This window comes from Hippoglossus hippoglossus, chromosome 7 (assembly GCF_009819705.1).
Source record: "Hippoglossus hippoglossus isolate fHipHip1 chromosome 7, fHipHip1.pri, whole genome shotgun sequence".
In the NCBI taxonomy this organism is placed as follows: domain Eukaryota; kingdom Metazoa; phylum Chordata; class Actinopteri; order Pleuronectiformes; family Pleuronectidae; genus Hippoglossus; species Hippoglossus hippoglossus.
In genome coordinates this window covers 23,306,519-23,327,110 of record NC_047157.1, presented here as the reverse complement: position 1 = coordinate 23,327,110, position 20,592 = coordinate 23,306,519, and the positions used below count along the sequence as shown (strand labels likewise).

At 41.0% G+C, this 20,592-nt stretch overlaps 2 protein-coding genes and 1 long non-coding RNA gene across 5 annotated transcripts; 2 read left to right on the top strand and 1 right to left on the bottom strand.

Moving 5' to 3' along the window:
• The first annotated feature begins 683 nt into the window (after positions 1-683).
• Positions 684-9,824, top strand: opn7d (opsin 7, group member d). Its single transcript, XM_034589571.1, has 6 exons — positions 684-1,010; positions 7,242-7,332; positions 7,441-7,603; positions 7,908-8,035; positions 8,138-8,472; positions 8,742-9,824. The coding sequence occupies exons 2-6, from the start codon at positions 7,242-7,244 to the stop codon at positions 9,222-9,224; spliced, it is 1,200 nt and encodes a 399-aa protein (XP_034445462.1). The 5' UTR covers positions 684-1,010; the 3' UTR covers positions 9,225-9,824.
• Positions 9,825-11,345: 1,521 nt separating this feature from the next.
• On the bottom strand, positions 11,346-14,224 carry LOC117764092. Its single transcript, XR_004614332.1, has 3 exons — positions 14,084-14,224; positions 13,409-13,494; positions 11,346-12,501 (listed from the first exon to the last, which is right to left on the bottom strand). It is a non-coding gene; the product is annotated as an uncharacterized LOC117764092 (long non-coding RNA).
• rad21l1 (RAD21 cohesin complex component like 1) lies at positions 13,944-20,004 on the top strand. 3 transcript variants are annotated; one of them, XM_034589563.1, is made up of 14 exons: positions 13,944-14,145; positions 14,420-14,591; positions 14,680-14,809; positions 15,274-15,373; positions 15,524-15,627; positions 16,125-16,232; positions 16,568-16,669; positions 16,879-16,983; positions 17,328-17,557; positions 17,670-17,748; positions 17,886-18,031; positions 18,131-18,241; positions 18,456-18,530; positions 19,107-20,004. In XM_034589563.1, the coding sequence occupies exons 2-14, from the start codon at positions 14,445-14,447 to the stop codon at positions 19,284-19,286; spliced, it is 1,617 nt and encodes a 538-aa protein (XP_034445454.1). In that variant the 5' UTR covers positions 13,944-14,145; positions 14,420-14,444; the 3' UTR covers positions 19,287-20,004. The 3 variants fall into 3 exon arrangements, with proteins under 3 accessions (XP_034445454.1, XP_034445456.1, XP_034445455.1); XM_034589565.1 differs by having other exon boundaries at positions 14,139-14,310; XM_034589564.1 differs by having other exon boundaries at positions 14,140-14,591.
• The last annotated feature ends 588 nt before the right edge of the window (positions 20,005-20,592 follow it).

The window sequence follows — 20,592 nt, the reverse complement described above, 5'->3', positions numbered from 1 at the left end:
CTCCACGTTTTTTGGCCCTTGAATTAAGTGTAATCACCTGGGACAAACGCATTCACTGAAAACAATCATCGACCTGGCGCAGCTTCATTTCTTCCCTGTCAACGATTAGGACCATGATGAAAAATGAATATAAGCCGTCTAATGGTCTATTGCCTCAATAAGAAATTACAATCAAAAATCTTTTTTCTCACTTTGAGCTTTATCTCAAATTACCACTTCACAGGCACATCCTGCAACATTAATATTCCATTTCAATCACACTCCGTTTTATATTCAGAGAGAAATATTCTTCAGATGTTAAATAGGATCAAAATCCACCATGACAGTGTGTTGCATCCATAAATCAACAGCCACTTTTCCCAGACAGTCACTGATCAAGCGATTTGGAGATGCATGCCAGGGGTGTAGAGCTTAGCTGTGTATGAGTAAACTGTGGAAACTGATGTGTGTAAAAACCCACCTTACGTGCACCATTCACTCACACGTGATTGATAGGAACAAAAGGTCCAAGTGGAGGAGATAAGTGTAGTGGGGAAGGAACGAGTTGGGACTGACAAATGGGGAAGGGAGCGGTATTTTGAGTCGTCAGTGACACTCAGCGCTTGCCAGTATTATACTGATCCCTTTCTCACTCTCTCTCCCTCTTACTCTCTCTCTCCCTCTCTCCCTGCCTCCCTCCCTCCCTCTCTCTGCCTGGCCTGCCGTCACTGTGGGCTATTCGTTCTACATCGGTGGGCCACAGTGCATCTCCACGATGATGATGGGTGCACATGCTCGTATGAGGGACTGAGAGCGTGCCCACCTGGCCAGATGTATGTGTGAGCGTGTGTGCGGGTCATCGAAAAAAGAAACGAGGATACCTTACAACCGGACTGCTCGTTGCCTGAGCCCGGAGCAGGTTCTCTCTCTCCATCTTCTCTGTGACGGACCGAGCTCCTCTCTCCTCTGTGTCCTGCTCTCCACCTGGCCTCCATGAGTTTAACTGAGGACAGGCCACTCCTTCCTGGAAGGTAAGCAGCACAATGGTGAGGGGTCCGGACCGTTTTCACATTGTAATGCAAAGTAATTAGAAATTAACAAACAGGGGGGTTACTGATGATAAAGCAAACATTTGGTTTTTGATATTTGATAATACGATTAAGTAGCTGTAAAGGTCTGGTAGTTTATTCTGACTTTATAAGTCTCCATCTAATATGACAAAATCTGATTATTTAAAAAAGGTACGTAGTGAAGGACATTTGGTCAAGATTCAAATTCTGTCTACAAGATGTAAAAAGAAGTTGTTGAGTCTGTAACGCTGATGAGATGAAGGCACAGACATCACAGACAAAGTGTGGGATCTCCAGCAGGATCAGAGATGAGATCACGGTTTTATCTCGGCTTTTCTTTATCTTTTAGTCAAAGTTGAAGTTCGTAGACCTGATCTACGGCTGCTGGACATTTTTCAGCATCACTTTATTCCTGATCTGCTTTATGTGGTTGTTGCCTGCACAGAAATGTGACATTTCATTTTGTTCGTGGGTTCTCACTCTCGCCTCACAACTGAAAATCAATGTGTTGACAATGACTAATTAAAATGTATTGGATATTAAATCACTTAACAGAGTAAATGACCTTTAACTAAAGCTCCGAGTGAACAGCCACTAAGAAATACAAACAGCTGCCTGAGACGAGACATCACGGACACAGAAACGTTTTGCTTTGCCATACTCAGACTGCGGTTATGTAATCTGTTTGTGTCATGAAGAGGAAGCACTCGTGGTGGACTGATGATGACATGACTTACTAGGGTGGCAGAATTGAATTTATTTATTTATTTTGCAGTGCTGTCCTTCCCACAGGCGTCTGATCCCACACATCAGAGACACTGAAAGAACCGACACTTAGAAGCCAGACCAACTCGAGTTGTTCTTTATAGCATCTTGTATAAAAACAGATATGTCAAATGAATTGCTTGCATTAGACAATTTATGATAAATTCTCTGTTCTAATCAGAAACAATAAAGTCTCAGATGCCTCCTCCACATCACTACCTCACGATCTAATCTATTTTGTCTCCCCGTCTTTATTTACCTTGCTCTTACCCAAGTGGCTGAAAAAACTAAATAAAACAGCAAATGTTTTTTAATCCTCCTCTTTACTTGACATTAATTGGCAACAAATCCAACTAGAATTGGACTCAGTAGAGCAGATACCTCTGCTAAGACCCAGCAGTCTCTTTAAATAAAAAAAGCCACATGTCCAAGTAACGTTTCTCGGCTCCTTGTTTCCTTACAGCAGCTACTGCAGAGGTCTACATCCCTATGAAACCACATTTAAATTTACTAGGTTACTATTTGGAATTTGCCCAAAATTGCACACGCTCATAAATATCAGTCCCCTAAATATGTCAGAATTTTATCGTCAAGATTCACATAATACTCCCTCTAATACAAAAAACACCCCATCTCACAATGTAAAATAAAATCCTGGATCTGGACCAAAATGTAATGGGTTCATCCCTGACCGATAACATATCCTCCCACCAAGTTTCATTGGAATCCATCCAGTAGTGTTAACTAACAAACAAACAAACAAACAAACAAACAAGGCCCAACAGTCGCCTTAAGGCTGCTGCACAGCAGAGGATAATCAGGCCAGTTCTAGGCGGGCGGTCCTCTTCCATGTTTGTTGTTCTTCTGAAGTCACGTTCAATCACGTCAGTTCAGAAAGTGGAGGTAATGCATCTAAAAGTCGTTTGCCAACCGCCATAAAAAGAGCTGAAGAAGAAGAATCTCGCGAGTTTCTGTGAGATTTCAAGTCTCTGAAATCGCAGCTGTGAAATCGTTCCTTACAACTGGAAAGTGTTCGGTCTGACGTTCTGGACAAATCTTCCAGTGTGTGTGTATTCTGAAGATTATAAGATAAAAAATGTGTCATTATGTCTGTGATCTCCCACGTTTTTTAAAATCGGTCAAGAGATGAAAATCCTCTCGTGTGCAGCAGCCCGTATGAAACCACATTTTCATTTCACTAGAGCCAGATTTGGATTTGGATCTGCACCAAATTCCACACACTAGTTTTTATGTAATCCTGATATCCTGTAGACTGCAGAGGAAACCACAACCTGGCAGATGTAATGATGCTGAATTCGGATTCACATGTTAAGTGACAGAAATCATGTTGAAATATAAACACCTTTACAGTGATTGATTCAGTCAGGTTATTGTTATTATTATTATTATTATTATTATTATTATTATCACTACACTGCAGTGCTGGGCGCCCTAAACACATCATGTCTCACGTGATCATTCTCCCCAGTCGTTACATAAGATATGTCACATCACGCCCTGAAAGGGTTTTCCAGCGTAGCCTCCAGCCACTCTGTCACACTGCTAAGACATGATGTAAATATTGTGCCGTGGTGGCGTTCGCTTTCACTGTCAGTGTCAGTCACTCTCAGATGAGGAGGCCGTGACACACAGTGAAGGTGAACACAGTCGGTCTAAAAGCTTTTCAAGCAAAAATGTCACAGCTTTGTTTAGTTGCGGATAAAACGATTCAAAGATTTGCTGCTTTTCTTTGTCATTTATAATAGTCAAGAAAATGGATGAAACAATCAATCTGAAGAATGGTTGATTAATACAGATAATTATTGTATTGAAATAACAATTAGTTGTTGAAAAATATTTTTTTATGTCATCTGCACTTTGGTCAGCTTCACATCGCGAATAAATATAAGTAAATAAGAAAACATCATGAAGTTCAACATGGTAAATTAGCTGGAATGTATTAGCTAAGATGTTTTAAACTCATAAGAGCATAAATAATAATATCAAAAGTCAAATAGTCCCCTGAAATGCACCAGTGAAAGAGGACGGGGTGAACCCGAGCAGACAAGATTCAACGTGACACTTTACATTCAGAAATACACAGTATTTTATGATTCATAACGTCAGAGGCACAGACGCTGGTGTATGTAATGTCACAATGAAGATGCACTGGAGGCTGTTTTTCTTCGGCTATAATCATTAATAGCAACATTATGTTCTGCATGAGACATGTATGGGCTGAAAGTAAAATGTCAGATTAAATGGATGGAAATAATTAAGATTAGTCAGACTTTCCATACTGAATTTCAAGATACATTAGTTTCCACTGGGTAAGAACCTCAGGGAGTTCAGATTTTTTATATTCAGAGGTCAATTGTGAACACGAGTCAAAGGATTGAGCTGTGCCACTGCCTGTCAATCTCTCAAAACCATGCAGACAGACACTGGAACTGTCACCGCATGAGCTCATGCATGTGGCCGCACTGGCCTCGCACTTACACACCTCGACGTGCCTGTCAGCCCTTAAATGACGGCAGACATTTAATGGTTCTGAGTGACAGGCATCACATGAGACACGTGATTTTAATGACATGCAGCTGGAAAAAACCCCGTCACAAACGTATGTATTACCTGCCATGATGACGACAGCAGTGAACTGCATATAGATCAATTTAAAACATTTTCCTCACAGTCAAAATGTCTCCAAAGACACAGAAACCCTGGGTTAATGAAGTGAGGATGAGGGTGAAATGTTCATCAAGAATTAAATCGCGGGGTTTACCCCACACCAGCATCATCTGGAGGTCAATGTCGCCGTCTCAAAGGCTCCCAGTTAATCTCAGCTGAACAGATGAGTTATTCGGCCGGGCTCAGAGAAATGATAATAGCAGTGTCACAGTTTAGCCAGACTCAAAATACTCAATCTGTCAGAGCGCACCAGAGGCACAGTTCAGCTGGTGAAGCTGTCCCCGGCTCTTTGTGTCTGCCGCCTCCCCTTGATTAAAACATTCACACAGCACAGGGCTGTGTGGGGATGCTTCGACATGTTTGGACACAGAATGAGTTCAGCTGTGGTAGAAAGGACAAATGTACAGTCTGTCTGTGTTAGTGAGAGACACTTTAAGGTAAGACTGGGTATTGGAACTATAACTATAATTAATCAGCAACACAAAAACAGTTTAATATTTGCCAATATGATGCTTATAAATCACACCAGCTATCAACTGAAGATTTCTATCATAATAACATTTTTGGCCAAATCACCCAAAAGCATCCCCCTGCACATGATGCATATACCTCAATCAGGGAATAACATTTCTATATTATAATAGTGACATTTCATAATGATGTCATCATGAGGTCATTAACACAATACAATGACAAATGACTTCTTAATCTAAATAAGCTGTGGATTGCGTCTCTAATGTTATTGGTAGCAACAGTTAATGCATAACTACACTATATGGCTTCATTGTGATGTCATCATGGCATCATTCCTCCAACATTCAAGAGGACAAAAACATGTTTTTCGAGGCGTCCCTGACCTTGAACTTTGACCTTTGACCACCCAAAATGTAATCAGTTCATCAGTGAGTCCAAGTGATCATGTTTGCCAAATTTGAAACGATTCCCTTCCTGAGATATTACACTCACAAGAAAAAACTCTGAATGTAACCTTGGGCTCCAGCGAATCTAAATGAGGGGGAATACGTTTAATTGATGGGAGATTCCTTAATGTGCTGACACAACAGTGGACTTGAGTGGCACTAAAACTGGTCATAACTACTTCACTCTGCCGAGTCTCCTCCACTCAGACTGACTGGACGTTTCGTAATTGACTGGTGTGCACGCTTGCATAGTAATGAAGCCTCGTTCTTTATCCTGTGTGATTGCTTAAGACCTTGAGAGTCGATATTGCCCCTGCGTCATCTCTGACGGCGCTTCAAATTTTGCTCCAGATTTGTCTCTGCGCACCACTTTCCCCTCCTCGGATTTCATTTCATTTCTCCTTCCTCCGTCGAGGCAGAGTGATGCTGTGAATAGCAATCATCTTCTTGTTCGTCGGAAGCTGAGAAGAAGATACTGATTGCCTAGATTACAAGTATGGCTCATAACAGGGAGTGTGAGTGTCTCAAACTGCTGCTTAAACTGATGCTGAGGACACTGTTAGGATTCTTCTATTAGGTTCACTTTCTCTCTGAATTTCTCCGGTGGCTGGCAGCTCTCCGTCCAGGCAGAACGACCACACGCTCAGCATCGCTCATTGCATCTTTACCACTCCTCCATGTGTCGTCTGAGGACAAACCTGCAATTTCACCAGCTTTTCCTTCTTTTTTTTTTACCCAGCAAATTTGACTGTACATTATCTAAATCATAGCTGTGTTTGTTGTCAAGCTTCTAATCTCTCATCTCACAGTCCTGTTGTAAATCCTGAAAGGCACAGTCTTTCAAATAATTCTTTCCATCTGTCAATCCAGCTTGAATTGTCCTCATCTTTTGTGGAGGATTATTTTCATCTAAAGAATAAAAAAAGCTTTTTCATTAATTTCTACAGTTGATCCTGCAGGCAGCAAGAATCGTGCAACAGGGACAGTGACAAAGAACAGCTTGAACTTTACAATTATAGAGCAGATTTAAGATGCTTTAGAAACAAAACTGGACAATTGTTTATCTGGTTTCAAACACTGACCTCAGGCTGTTTTTGCTGCAGTAATTCAACACGGCCCAATTCTCCCCTTGTGAAATTTTAATTCACTGGGTTTTTGTATTTTGAATCTGCACCAAATTGCACAGACTCAATATCAATCTAAGCCCCTAAACAAGCCTGATTCTTTTCAGCAAAATGCATGAATCATTCTCTGAGAAATCAGTGGACATTTTCTCGCAGTGTTGAGGAAAAGTGAAATTGCTGGATCCTCCCCCTGATCCTGATCAGCATCGAAAATGTAGTCGGTTCTTTCCACTAAGTTTCGTGGCAATCCGCCAAGTAGTTTTTGCATAATCCTGCCAACTAACCAACAAACGCAGATGAAAACATAACCTCATTGGTGGAGGGAACAATACATTTGCTCCTTTTGAGTGTTTTCAGTTCTGCTGCAACTCTAAGTTCTTGTAAATCAATGCTGAAGAGAGTCGATTATTATTAAATCAAATAATTACTCATTTCTTACATTGCACTGTCATTTCTATTCTCTACTTAACTTAATATCTAAATCTTTCTTTTCTGTATTGTCTCATGTGGCTTTTCCATGTTGTCACGAAGCCTTTTATCATCTTATGTAAAGCGCTGATGATGAATGTTGCTGCAAATACACTTGTCTTGCCTTTTCATTCCAGCTGTCAACATCTCCAGTGGAGTATCGAGTGTCTGCAAATTCATCAATCACTGCATTGTGTGCAATTAACTTGTGTGTGTTGACATTTCAGATGGGAAATGCTTCAGACACATCTGCTGTGTTTGCCTCCACCATCTCCAAGGAGCACGACTTCTTCATGGGTTCCACTTACAGCGTATTTTGTAAGTCTACACCCAACATTTGAACCTCTGCTGTGTTGATCCTCTGCTGACTCTTCACATCTATGACCCGTCCGCACAATCTCTCCCTGTTCTTTATTTCTTATTTAGGTGTCCTGTCCCTCATGGGAAACTGCATCCTGCTACTTGTTGCATATCACAAGTGGTCGACCTTGAAGCCGGCAGAGTTCTTCATAATCAATCTCTCTATCAGTGACCTTGGGATGACGCTGTCTTTATTCCCCTTGGCAATACCATCATGTTTTTCACACAGGTACCCTCCAGTCTCTCTTTTCTAAAATCTCAACGTCAAATTAACTTGTCATCGAACAATAATTAGCAACCACTCACTATAATTAAAATCGAATCTGTTCCAAAACCAGGGTTATCCTTGGTCCACTCCCCATCCTCCCACCAGGCTTCAATAAAATCAGTTCCTGAATTTTTGCAGAATCCTGCTGACAGTCAGACAAACAGTAAAGAAAACATAGCCTCCTTAGCAGAGGTAATGAAAATTATCATGAGCTGCAGCCCTGGTCTCTGTCACGTCTCTCCCCCCCCCCCTTCTTTGCACGCAGGTGGCTGTTTGGAGAAATCACCTGTCAGCTCTACGCCATGTGCGGAGTACTGTTTGGTCTGTGCAGCTTGACCAACCTCACAGCCCTCTCCTTAGTCTGCTGCCTTAAGGTCTGCTTCCCTAACCACGGTGAGCGGATGTTGAACTGAACCCGTGAGCACGTTGATGCCGACACAAAAAAACAACCACAACAACAACAAAAGCATTTTTTTATTTCTCCTGTCTGATCAGGTAACAAGTTCTCCTCTTCACATGCCCGCCTCCTGGTGGTTGGAGTGTGGTGCTACGCATCTGTGTTTGCCGTGGGGCCCCTGGCACAGTGGGGACATTACAGTGCCGAGCCTTACGGCACAGCCTGCTGCATTGACTGGCATGCACCCAACCACGAGCTTTCAGCTTTGTCTTACATCGTCTGCCTTTTCCTATTTTGCTATGCACTGCCCTGCACCGTCATCTTCCTCTCCTACACCTTCATTCTGCTGACAGTGCGGGGCTCGCGTCAGGCCGTCCAGCAGCATGTGTCACCGCAGACCAAGACCAACAATGCACACGCTCTCATTGTCAAGGTCAGAGAATATGAGTGTGTGTCGCTGCAGCATTCCCTGACTTCAGGTTTTGCAGTTTGCAGGATTCCAGGACATTCATATTAAATTATTCAAAGATTATAAAAAATGTGGTAAAATTATTTGAAGAGCTTTCTCTTGCAAATCCGTTTATGTCTGTAATCTTAAATAAGGGGATAATACTAAATATTTCCAGCTTTACTTTTCCACTGATGTGACACTAAACTCTTCTGCATGACTTGTTTGTGTGTTTCTGTGCTTCTTGTCTGTAGCTGTCAGTAGCCGTGTGCATCGGCTTCCTGGGCGCCTGGACCCCATATGCTGCTGTGGCCATGTGGGCTGCTTTCGGAGATGCCACACGAGTTCCTCCTGCAGCCTTCGCCCTGGCCGCCGTATTCGCCAAATCTTCCACCATCTACAACCCTGTGGTCTACCTGCTGTGCAAACCCAACTTTCGCGAGTGCCTCTACAGAGACACGTCTACGTTACGACAGAGGATCTACAAGGGAAGTCCACAGTCAAATCCGAGAGAACGCCTCGGATCTAACTCACAGCACAATAAGGACACGTGCATCTCCACGCGGTTCTCAAACGGACAGCAGGAGAGCTACGGGGCGTGTCTGCACTGCACTGAGAACGCAGCGCTGTGCCACGTGACACCGGCCCAAAGAACCGCCAGCATCCTGACTGGATCTACCTGCAGAGAGGTGACAGTTAGCCAGCTCTCAGCCGAACCACAGGCTGACTTCCTATAGAATGAAGAAAAACAAGAGGTGCTCAAACAGACAGCAAAACAACAGCAGCCTGCACAACTTCAAATATGTGTGTGTCACCAAGACTTTACAGCATGACAACACTTACAAGGACTTTCAATGTGGCCCCGTTATTGTGTAATGCCCGAGATTCCCATAAGTTCATACTGTGCTCACATCTTCAGAGGAGTTTTGCCACAGAAAATGGATAATATACAAACGCCTTCCTCTGTGTTGCCTCATGTCCCGATTCTTTCTAATGCACTGTAACCTAACAGGATTCTGCAGGAGCAGAAAATGAGACAGGAGGACCCCTGCTGGCTTCAAGGTTCATGAGGAGAATGAGCAACACAGCTGCTCTCTGTTCAAAGTTGTGAGAGTAGTGAGAATTTCTCGCAAACAGCAGGAACACAGAGCTCAACGTGAGGATAATTAGTGTTTAATAACTGGTGCACACAAAACAAATAAGGAAAAAGATCCGTAGAATTGAGGTGAAGAAATTGTTTGCAGCCGCTCTTGTGATTGCAGGACTAACAGAATAATATGCAACAAATCAAAATCAAGTTTTATAAAAAGAAATGTAACTAACTGTATGTGTTAAAGATGTTTAACTGGTTCTCAACCTAAAATGGTTGAGAACTCAACTGCTGTAGACTTGAGTTTCTATTAAAACAACTTGGTTCTAACAGACGTTGACAAGACAAAACAAAACGTACCGGAAAATACTTGAACATAAATCAGTGTGATAAGAACTGCCTAAAATGACAGAAATCATCTTTGAGGAAGGTTTATTTAATGTGCACCTTGACTTTAGCTTCTCTTTTTGGCAGCGGTCATGTTTATATACAGTGGTGAGGAATGAATCAATAAATATTTAGCAGCCACTTCAAACCTACAGGGTCCAAGTGATTCAGTATCTCTCATGAAGACGAGGCTCGACTGTGCCACGTCGCCCATAGTTACTGAGTCTGATAAAACCGTAGACATTAACACAATTCTGGGGAAAATCTAACCTGACGAAAGACTAGAATAAATTTGACGAGGTTAATTTCCCCTCATGTTTAAGCATGAGTCCTGACAGAGATTCAGACGTACGTTGTGGGACTCCTCTCCTCCGCAGACCACTTGGGTGCAAATCTTAAACTAACCCGAATTAGACCTTGCTAGATAAATATTAAATGGGCTCATGTTCTGTAAAGAAAAAGAAAAACTGCATTTACTCAAATTGACTTGTATTTTAGGAGCATTAGAACTTTTTTAAAACTGGAAACAAAAGGAAGCAGATGAAGTTCTACTGTCTTTTTTAATAGAAAGGTCCATGTGAACAATGTGGGAAAAAATGGATTTCCTAAGTAGGTCGAAATAGTGACAGATATTCAATTCCGTTATTTCTGTGGTACAGTGCTGTGTGGCTTCATGTTTGTAAGTAAAGCAAAAAGTACTGTGTCTTATGCAGCTTTATTTCCTGAAGAAATAAAAAACGTTCATAACAGGTGTTGTCAGATTGATTTGGAATTCTATCCTGTTTTCAAATTAGAGGGAGGTCGAGGGTTTTTTAGACATCAAACTAATTATAAAAGGAAAATATGAGGGGGGGTAAATATAAAAAGACATTTTTTTCAGCTTTTGATGTAAAAATACACCTGAGTGATTCCTTTTTATGTCTTACTTGGGAAGATGTTCATTAGCTTCAGGGCACACCATGTTCAAAATTAATTTGCAAACCAATTTTCTACACTGGAGAGAATTGACATGATGGGCAGACCCTTGGTGTGGTGTGTTTAAAACTCCTGGGCTGGTGTGCAACACTTCAAAAGGCTGAAACACATCTCACTTGACTTTTTAATTAACAAAAAAGGAATCATGAAACAGATCCACATGATATTTCACCTGTTCATAGATATTAGCAATCCACACATGAAGTTTATTTTTTCATAAATATCTCTAAATTATTTCTGGAGAAATTCACAAAAATACTGGATCCACCCCCCGATCTAGATCTGTCCCGAAATTTTTTAAGTTCTTCCTTGAGCCATACTAAATCCTGGAACCAAGTTCAACACTAAACTTTTCATGAAAATCCATTCAGTAGTTTTTCCATAATCTTGCTTAAAATCCAACAAATGGACAGAGCCAACAGAAAACAGGTAACTATTCATCGCCGTTTAATTATTTGTCTCCATAAGTGTCTGTCTGTTGGTTTAACACTCTTGGTACAACAGTTAATCTGCAATGTAAACATTAAACAACCATCCGAACAACTAATACGATGTTTAAATTGATGTCTCACCATATTGGAAGCTGATTCTGGGCAGACGCTCTTGAGTAGTACGTCTATTTTAGTGCAGCTTTATCTTATCTTTGTTTGTTTGCCAATGAGACTTTCTTTTTTTTTCAGAGGAGCATCTTTGAGCACACTGACCGGAATCATGATGACAGCAAAGCTACAGCTGGGGGGGGCTGCCAACCCTTTGAAGATAATATGCATGTGCATCCAAAAAGCACATAGAAAAAGCCCATCGGGTGTTGAATCTTGGAAACACAAAACTTTAATATGTATATCTATATCTACCGAAGTGATACACCGATATAAGTGCAAGAGGAAAATAAATTTAAAAAACTCCTGTCAGCAGGGAGCCCCAGCAAATAGGGATGCATGACATTGACTTACAATATTACAATGTCTATTTTCCCCCTGGTTAAAAAAAGGCCTGGAGGATAAGATTTCCACTGGCAACACAACAGAGAAGCATTGAGACAATAACCAAATGAGTAGTTAGAAAAAAGAACTGGTATTGCACAACATATTTTGAGACTTTGGCAGAATAATCACACACAGTTATCAAAACCTACAAACTTTATCTAAAACAACTATTTACCTCGTCCATTTTTTTTTATTTATGAAATTATAGACTTTTTAATATAAAAGATGGATTAATAGATTTATAAAGACAGATGGAAACAGATGGAGTGAAAGTTTACTCAGCACAGCACCCGCATATAAACCAGCTTCAATTAAAAGTCCCTTCAGAGATTATGACAGTGGAGCTCATACAGCGAAAAATCCAAAATATCCTCCTGCACATTCGTTCATCATCTGATTTTACTCTTTACAGGCCCAGTCTCCTTCTCTCTCTCTATATATCCTCGGTTTTTCCTCTCACTCTTTTGAAAGGCAGACCTTGATTTGCAGAACCGGCTGTTCTTGTGCTGCTGTAGCACCACGGACATGAATTTACACAAAACACTAAATCATTTGGCCTTCTTCAATTCTCTCGCTCTCTTTGAGATAAAGAGAGAGAGAGAGAGAGAGAGAGAGAGAGAGAGACTAAACGATGAATATGGCTGAGACGTCCACGGTCGTGTCTGGCAGGTTCACGCTTACACTCTCTGATCAAAGGGAATCTAGTTATGATGCATGGAAACAAACGATGAAATAATCTGTTTAATGTTCTAAATTTATTAAGAAATCCATACACCTACTGTGATATGGATCTGAAAATATTAGACAATCAATCGGTCCATCGACAGAAAAGTATTTTGATCATTGATTGTCATGTTTAAGCAAAATCTTGTAGTTGAGAGGATTTTCATCATTTTAACTGGTTTAAAACATTGTTAACAGAATATCTTTGTGTTTTAGATAAAATTATGAAGACGTCACCTTGGACCTTTTGTAATTCCCTTTTTCTAAGGGAACATTTTTTACCCAATAACAAGCTCACACTTAAACACAGAATATAAAGGGGCCCAGTCTTAACAATACTTACACATTCTAACTTATATTAAAGTTGTTTATTTAAGTTAAAACAGTTAAATTGCAGATGTGTAGGAGGCCTCACTGTGTCTCTGAGTCAGTATCTCAGTGACTACGTGCTTATGCCCTGACGCCCTCTAGTGCATATAAATGGAAAAACTAGTGAACAGATTTATGTCTAAAATGTTAATGTGAGAGCTTATTATTAAAAATAATTGGAATAAAACAACAACAACAACAATCCTGGACTCAAATCCCAGTTCCATAATTTGTTGAGGCAACATGCAATTAACAATAAAAAAATAACCCCAATACAAGTTAAAATTGTATATTAATGCGTAAGGATCTGGGGGGCCTGGGGGCCGATAAGCCGGGGGGGGGGGGGGGGGGGGGGGGGGGGGGGGGGGGGGGGGCGTGTGTCACAACTCACCTTCTTCTCTGGGAAGTTTCTTTTAAAAGCTGTGGTTTGAACTTCTCTTCTCCTCAGCTCTCGAGCTCGAGGAGTTCACGGATAGACTGCAACAAGACAAGAGATATTAAAAAGTCATTTTTCATACTTACACAATCTGGAATGAGATCCCCGGTCACATTAAATACAGAAGTAGGAGTTTTACACAGAGTCAGAGGGCTGGACTTAATGAACTATATCAATATCCATCACTTCTCTCATGTCACAATGTGTCACCTGGAAAGTGAGTCATAAGATTAAGATATAAAGATAAGATAAGAGAAATATAAATGAAATAAAAATATAAGATAAAGAGAATAAAAAGATAAGATAAACATAAAGATAAACATAGATTTAATGTGAATTATACTTTCTTATAATAATAACAATAAAGCTCCATAAACCCGCTTATAAATACATCACAGGAAGTAGACGCTCCGAACTTCACGTTTGATCTTCGTGTTTTTAAACTTCCCCTTCAGCATAAAATACATGTATCGACAGTTGTCATCACACGCAGCACTACACAACAAACAGGGGATATAAACACACAATTCGGCGGGTTTACTTTTCCAGAATGTGAACTAATATCGGCTCTAGCTTAAAAACAAAATAACGAGAAAATAAGTTGAATTTGAAAAACAAGTGCGCACTCACCGGATCCGTGTTGTTTCCTGCGGTGACGCGTCAAATCCAAAAACGCGCGGTTCTTTTCTCAGGTGAGATGATGACGATGTTGTTGTTGTTGTTTGCTTCTAGTTCTGAAGACTTTTATAATAATTAATTAAATAAACCCTGTAAATTTCTCCCTCAGAGTTTGATACAACGCGTTCCGCCGCCGCCATTGCGCTTACAACTAAAAATAAAACTAGCATTTCCCTGAAGTAAGCTAGCAAACAGCGAGCTAGCCGACTTTGACCCGAGCATGTTAGCTACTGTCGAAGCTAACTGACATTAACTCACTCTCTGATGTCCCTGTGGTGTTTTTGACAGGTGTCACTCAACCCCCCCACCCGACATGTTGTTCTACACGCAGCTCTTTACGTCCAAGCGCGGGCCGCTAGCTAAGATCTGGTTAGCGGCGCACTGGGAGCGGAAGCTCACCAAGGCCCATGTGTTTGAATGCAACTTGGAAGATACGATACAAGACATCATCTCTCCAAAGGTATGAGAGGATATGTGACCTCATGCTGTGCTTACAGGTGCTTCAGTGCTGTCTGACATGGTGTGTGTCTGTGTGTGTCTGTGTGTAGATGAAGATCGGTTTACGCACGTCAGGTCACCTGCTCCTCGGTGTGGTCAGGATCTACTCCAGGAAAGCAAAGTACCTGTTTGCAGACTGCAGCAATGCCCTGCTTCAGATGAAAGTAGCGTTCAGGCCAGGTAACTGCACCAACACAGTGTGTGTGTGTGTGTGTGTCAGCTGTTGTTTATACACCTGGGTTGTGTGTTGCACTGGTTCAAATCATATCTAGAGTAGAGATAGGAACCATATATCTATCTCCCCCCACCCAAGCCCCAACAGTCCCCTTGTGGAATCACGTTTTACATCCATAAGATCCAGGTTTGCACCAAATTGCACAAAGGTCCATGAATGATTCTCTGAAAAAATCATCAAAGACGTTTGTAAAATCTCACAATCTGATCCACTCTGCACCAGAACAGGTTTTTTCTGGACCCACACTGCATCTGTCCAGTAGTTTAATCCTGCTAACTAGGGATGAACGATAATATCGGCACATCATCGGCCGATAAAGGCTTTTCTGTTCTTACCTCCGTCTGTCTTACATCTCCACAATTTCCAACTGCAGTGCTTGATTTGCATTATTTTCCTTTCGACACACCAGGTCAGACAGATTTGCCCGTCGAGGGGCTCGAGGCAACAGTGACGGCGATCACCTTGATCGAAGATTTCACTTCTTTTGATGCCCAGCTGCCGCCTCTCAGGTAAAGGCTTCCTCCTGCTCCCCAGCACCTCTGTGTTCTGGAGGACAAACCCCATTTAATATGCATGAGGTTTCATTGTTTCTTTCTTTAACCCTGATCTTTAAATGTTCTGTCTTTGTCCACACTGTCCTCCTCATACGGGGACAAAAGTAACATAGATATCGTGGACCACTTCTCACTGAACCAGGGTCGATCAGACGAAATCACTCTGAAAGAGGATTTTGGAAAAGACACTCTGACCCTGGCAGACTTCGGTAGGAACCAGTTTGTTTCCATGGTGCTTCCTCATTTGATGTGCTGTTGCTATTTGCCCTGTAAGTTCAGTTTATTTAGCATTAGTTTATTTCTGTATTAAACATTTCTAATATAATGAGGCTTAAATTTTTAAGTAAATCAGGTGATATTCTCCATATTGACAACAAATCCTTTTTTAATAACTCTGCCAAAAGCAGTGAAGTATTTTCGGTGTAGTCAAAGCCGGATATATCTTCTTGATAAATAATAAATGAGCTACACAATTTCTTCAGTATGATGAACATGTATGCTTCTGTAGCTAGCACACTAAATCCAAAGCTACCAACAAATACGTTATCCTCCTGGAAGAGTAACATTAACGAAAATTACAGCCCCCAACAGTTTAGAAACAAAACAATAAATGACATCAACTCCTTTTACAGCTGGTTTTCTGTGGAGACTTGTCACTTGATAGCTTGTTTGTTTTTCCTTCCTGATGTTTTTTTCTGATTGGCAGGAGACGAGTCCAACCGCCACCAGAATTCACTGCTGGATATGAGCTTCCATAGCCTGACACAACAGGGAGACGCCTTTGGAGATGAGGACAGAGCGTTCGACTTACTTGGTAGTTATTGTAAATTGGCCACTTTTTGCCATGTTTTTATATTGACCATTTTGAACTGAAGAAAATGCAGTGTTTGTGTTTTTCGACTTGATCCACTGTTGTTGATAATTGGCTTATGCAGCATTTTCCCAAACCACCTGCCAGTTAACAGGCTGTATCTTCTATTCACCACTTGGGGGCAGTGGAAACAACAATTGTTCTGCATTCTTCCATCAGTGGTGCAGCTCTGTAGCAAGAATATTCCACAGTTTCAATTTTTACTCATCAAAACGTCATAATCTGTGGTGATTCTCTTCAGTGACCAGATCTTTTTTCTATTTTTCCTGACCTTGTAGACTTTCTGACAAACTCCAGTGATCACGTTGAATCCACCAACTTCGTCTCGGACGAGCCTCAAAACGAAAGTCCAGAGAACTCCACACTCTATTATCATCAAGGTGATTCATCATTATAACTTATTTAAGATTATTTACCATGCAGCCTTCCTGTAACATTAATGTAAATCACTCCTCCATTTGAGCAGCTGCTTGATACTAGTTTGGTTCCTTTATTTTGTATTTTCACTGTAGATTTGCTTTGGATGATGTTTTTTTAATGGCACAGACATTTACATAATTATTAAACTCTGACTCCATATGTTTTCCAGATGTAAACAGTAGAGATCCAGTTGAGGGAGAGACCTCTACAATGAATGAGACAAGCCTGCTCATTAACGAGAAGGCCTTTGCCCTGGAACCTGTGATAACCACTCGTAGGCACAAACATGCACCTCAAACTGTGTTTCTTTACCTGTCAAATGTATATGATTCAAACTATTAGTTCACGTGAAATTCAGGTGCTCTGAGAAATGCTACAATCGAACCTCAGAGACTAAACCCAATCCACGATGCTTATAAATCTATACATGATGTGGATTTGGGGGGTAATAACGATATGAGGGAGTAAATTTCCAATACTGAAATGATTCCTAAGATGGTCGTTTCAACCCTCACAAAGAAATGTAATAGAGGCTTCCTATTTTACAGTTTAACCATAAACTTCTTTATACGTTGTAAATAAATGAATAATAAAAGAAACTCTACTCTTCGTCTTTAGCAAACTCGGAGAGGAAGAGGGGAAAGAGGAAACGCAAGCTGGTCGTGGACGAGATTAAAGAGCTGAGCAACAGTTATATCAGGGAGCAGCTTTGTGACTTTTCAGATTTGATCGCCCCATTGGACATGGCCCCGCCGACCGTGCAGCTCATGCAGTGGAAGGAGAGTGGGGGGGCAGACCAACTTTTTGCACAGACATGTTCCACTGTAGCGACTCCACAGATAAAGGAGGTAAAATGATCTCTGCAACGTTGGTTTTGTATCATAAAACAATTTGATTCATCTGTGGTGGACGTTGCGTTGAAATGACTGCTTTTAGTTTGACATCTATTTGCCTTTGCAGCTCTTTGCTAAGAGTATTTTCCCGCTGAAATGTTTTGTGTGTGAGGAGGTTGAGGAGAAGCGTCAGGACAGACATGAAGGTAGACACATACATATGCAAGCAGTGAGAATTCCATCAAACCTTATGAATTATGATGTTATTTATAACATGTAATGTTTGTTGTCCCCTGTTCGGCCTTTTTGTTTCATCCCATCTGCATTGTGATGTCTCGTATAGCTCAGCAGGACCTCAGCGCCCTCACCTCAGAAAACATCAGTGTCATGGATTCATCAGTCGACACTGAAAATTTAAACAACACTGAGCCGATAGTTCTCTATCCACTGAACAACAACCTGCATGAGGATTACTCAAATCACCCACAAGTAAGTGTGGGCATCTCTGGTGTGTAGAGTAAAAGATTAAATTCAGCTTTTTTCTCTTATTTTACTGTGAGTTTATAATCTGTGCTGTGTGTTTGTCAGGATCAAAACATGTCAGAGGTCTTTTATCCAGAACTTCCATCAGAAGACTCCATGTTTGTCCATCCGTCTCGCATGGAGCAGGAGACTGAGTCGACGGCCCTGCACACTCAGGTGCTTTTGAACATACTGGACTCCAGCTTTCACCGACCTTCTCTTCGGCGTGAAAGTGAATTAATAATGGGTTGTTATCTGTGAAATTGGCTGTTAACGTAGACTAGCAACAATCCATCAGCATCTGACAGATGGCGGTTGTTAATTTCACATGCTGCCTTGGACGTGTGCCCAGTGTCCTCGAGTGAATTATGGTCCTTTTTCTAACACACAGTCGATGCTTGACAGCCAGGATTTTGAGGAGAGGAGGATAAGCGGGCGAGCACACGCGCTTCTGAACAGCCTGAAAGTAAGAACCTAAAAATAAATGATCGGATGTTAGTATCGCAGCTAGAGGGATACTTATAAAGAGCTTATACCTCCGCCGAGGCCCAACAGTCCCCGTACGAAAACACATTAGATACGGATTTTTATTTGGATCCTCACCAAATATACAAACTCATAGATATCAGTCCCTTAAACATGCAAACAAAACCAATGAATAACTATTTCATTAACTAAAATGTTTTGAAAAACACATATCTGACATTCTCTATGTTGAAGAAATATCCAGATGATCAGATCTGAGCTGCACCACATCCTTCCAAGTTTTGGTGTAATCTGGTTGACTAACAGACTAATGCAGACTGAACCATAATCCCCTTGGCAGAGGTGATAACTCCCAACTACCCATGTTATATGTAAACTGTGTTAATTCAGATCTACAGTGTGTGTGTTGTATGTGAGGTAGAGCTGGTGCCCTTTGTAACATTGAAAATCTACCGCTGCAGGGGACAGGGATTTAAAGATGAGGAGGGCGGGGCAGGGTTAGGGATGATGCTGGGAAATTAAATTATCGTGTGTGTGTGTGTGTGTGTGTGTGCAGCGCAGCGGTGACACCACATTCAGCCTGGAGGCGCTCTGTGAAGGGGGAAATCGCTCACAGGCAGCAACCACTTTCTTCTGCCTGCTGGTCCTGAAAAAGGAACAAGCCCTACACCTGCAGCAGAGCGCCGCCTACCAGGACATCCTCGCGACGCCAGGACCTAAGTTTAACGATTTGTAAAAACACAAATAAGCGTCAGAGAATTCCAGCTTTGGTTCATGGTTACGTTAAAGACTTTGTTCTACTGGTTCTGACTCACGACGAAAGCAAAGGGTGGAGAATGTTATGAAATATTGATATGATATGTTTGTGTGTCTTTAAGGTTGTACATATTATCTGTGCTTGTTCTTGGCACTTGTTCCTTTGTGATGAAATGGGGCAGTTTATTAATGAAAGAACATTTTGTCTGAAACATTTTTGTCACCCTGTTTGTGTTACGTCTCTGACATCACACGCTACCTGACAGCAGGTTCGGGTTCCACAGCTTTTAAATCTTTTTAAGTGAAGATCTCAAAGATCCTCTGAGTTTATTTATTGTTTTAATAGTCATTTTATTCCAGTAACCTCTGAGGCTATGCAGCTGTTCCTATACGGATCTTTTAGTACAGCACTTTCCTGCCTGTTCAGTTTTTCTTTATTCCAGACTGTTGCTCCTCAAACAGTCGAACTTAAAAAATGCAGAAGCTCAAGATCCCGTTAGACCTGCTGTGCACCAGGTGTCATTGGAGTTGACGTTTTGAAAATAAGTAAATGTTGAATATTAATTCCTTTTAAAGTGAAGGATTTATTGTTGGTTAATGTCCATCTGTTCTTTATTCTTCAACACTTCCTATTTAAAAGTATATGTGTTTAACAGTATTCTGTTACAGGAGGTAAAATAAATATATTTGCCACCAAGAAGACTGAATATTCACTATTTCTTTACGGTTTATTGTTTTACTAACATCACTTTAATGTCTCTGAGGTTTGGGTCATACAGCTCACCTCATATACAGGTTATTCTAATGGTCTACATGTTAAAAATGGTATATGTAATAATTTTCTGCAGCTTAAATATTGAAAATTGGGTGATCTTTTCCACAGCAACAAATGTGATGTGTTAAAAGGGCTGGGTAATAAAACACAATTATTACCACTAATTGATAGATATTTTGTTGGCTCTCAAGCATCAGTCATTCGATGCTCATAAAGAAGAGTTTAAAAACTACAACCTTCCCTCAGGAACTAAAATGTTCACTTTATATATCTTTTGGACTTGCTGTCTTTGAGCCCAGCCCTACGTGTTAAATAATATATAGTGTGTATATATACAGTATATATTTGTTTATGAGGCGTCACATTGTTAGAACTTGTGTGTCATTCACACAGATAGATGATGGATGGATAGATAGATGGACAGAAAAAGGACATAACAATAAGAATCTCTATAATAAAATAAAGCTCTTAATGTATTTCTGTTGCAGAGGAACAGTCTCAGCAGTAACTG

What these genes read in the sequence shown, in the direction of transcription:
- opn7d (XM_034589571.1), top strand. Translation starts at nt 7,242, where the DNA reads ATGGGAAATGCTTCAGACACATCTGCTGTGTTTGCCTCCACCATCTCC. An exon ending in TTCCACTTACAGCGTATTTT is followed by an intron (nt 7,333 to 7,440) that starts GTAAGTCTACAC and finishes TTTCTTATTTAG; the next exon opens with GTGTCCTGTCCCTCATGGGA. An exon ending in CCATCATGTTTTTCACACAG is followed by an intron (nt 7,604 to 7,907) that starts GTACCCTCCAGT and finishes CTTTGCACGCAG; the next exon opens with GTGGCTGTTTGGAGAAATCA.
- rad21l1 (XM_034589563.1), top strand. Translation starts at nt 14,445, where the DNA reads ATGTTGTTCTACACGCAGCTCTTTACGTCCAAGCGCGGGCCGCTAGCT. An exon ending in GCGTCAGGACAGACATGAAG is followed by an intron (nt 17,749 to 17,885) that starts GTAGACACATAC and finishes TGTCTCGTATAG; the next exon opens with CTCAGCAGGACCTCAGCGCC. An exon ending in ATTACTCAAATCACCCACAA is followed by an intron (nt 18,032 to 18,130) that starts GTAAGTGTGGGC and finishes TGTGTTTGTCAG; the next exon opens with GATCAAAACATGTCAGAGGT.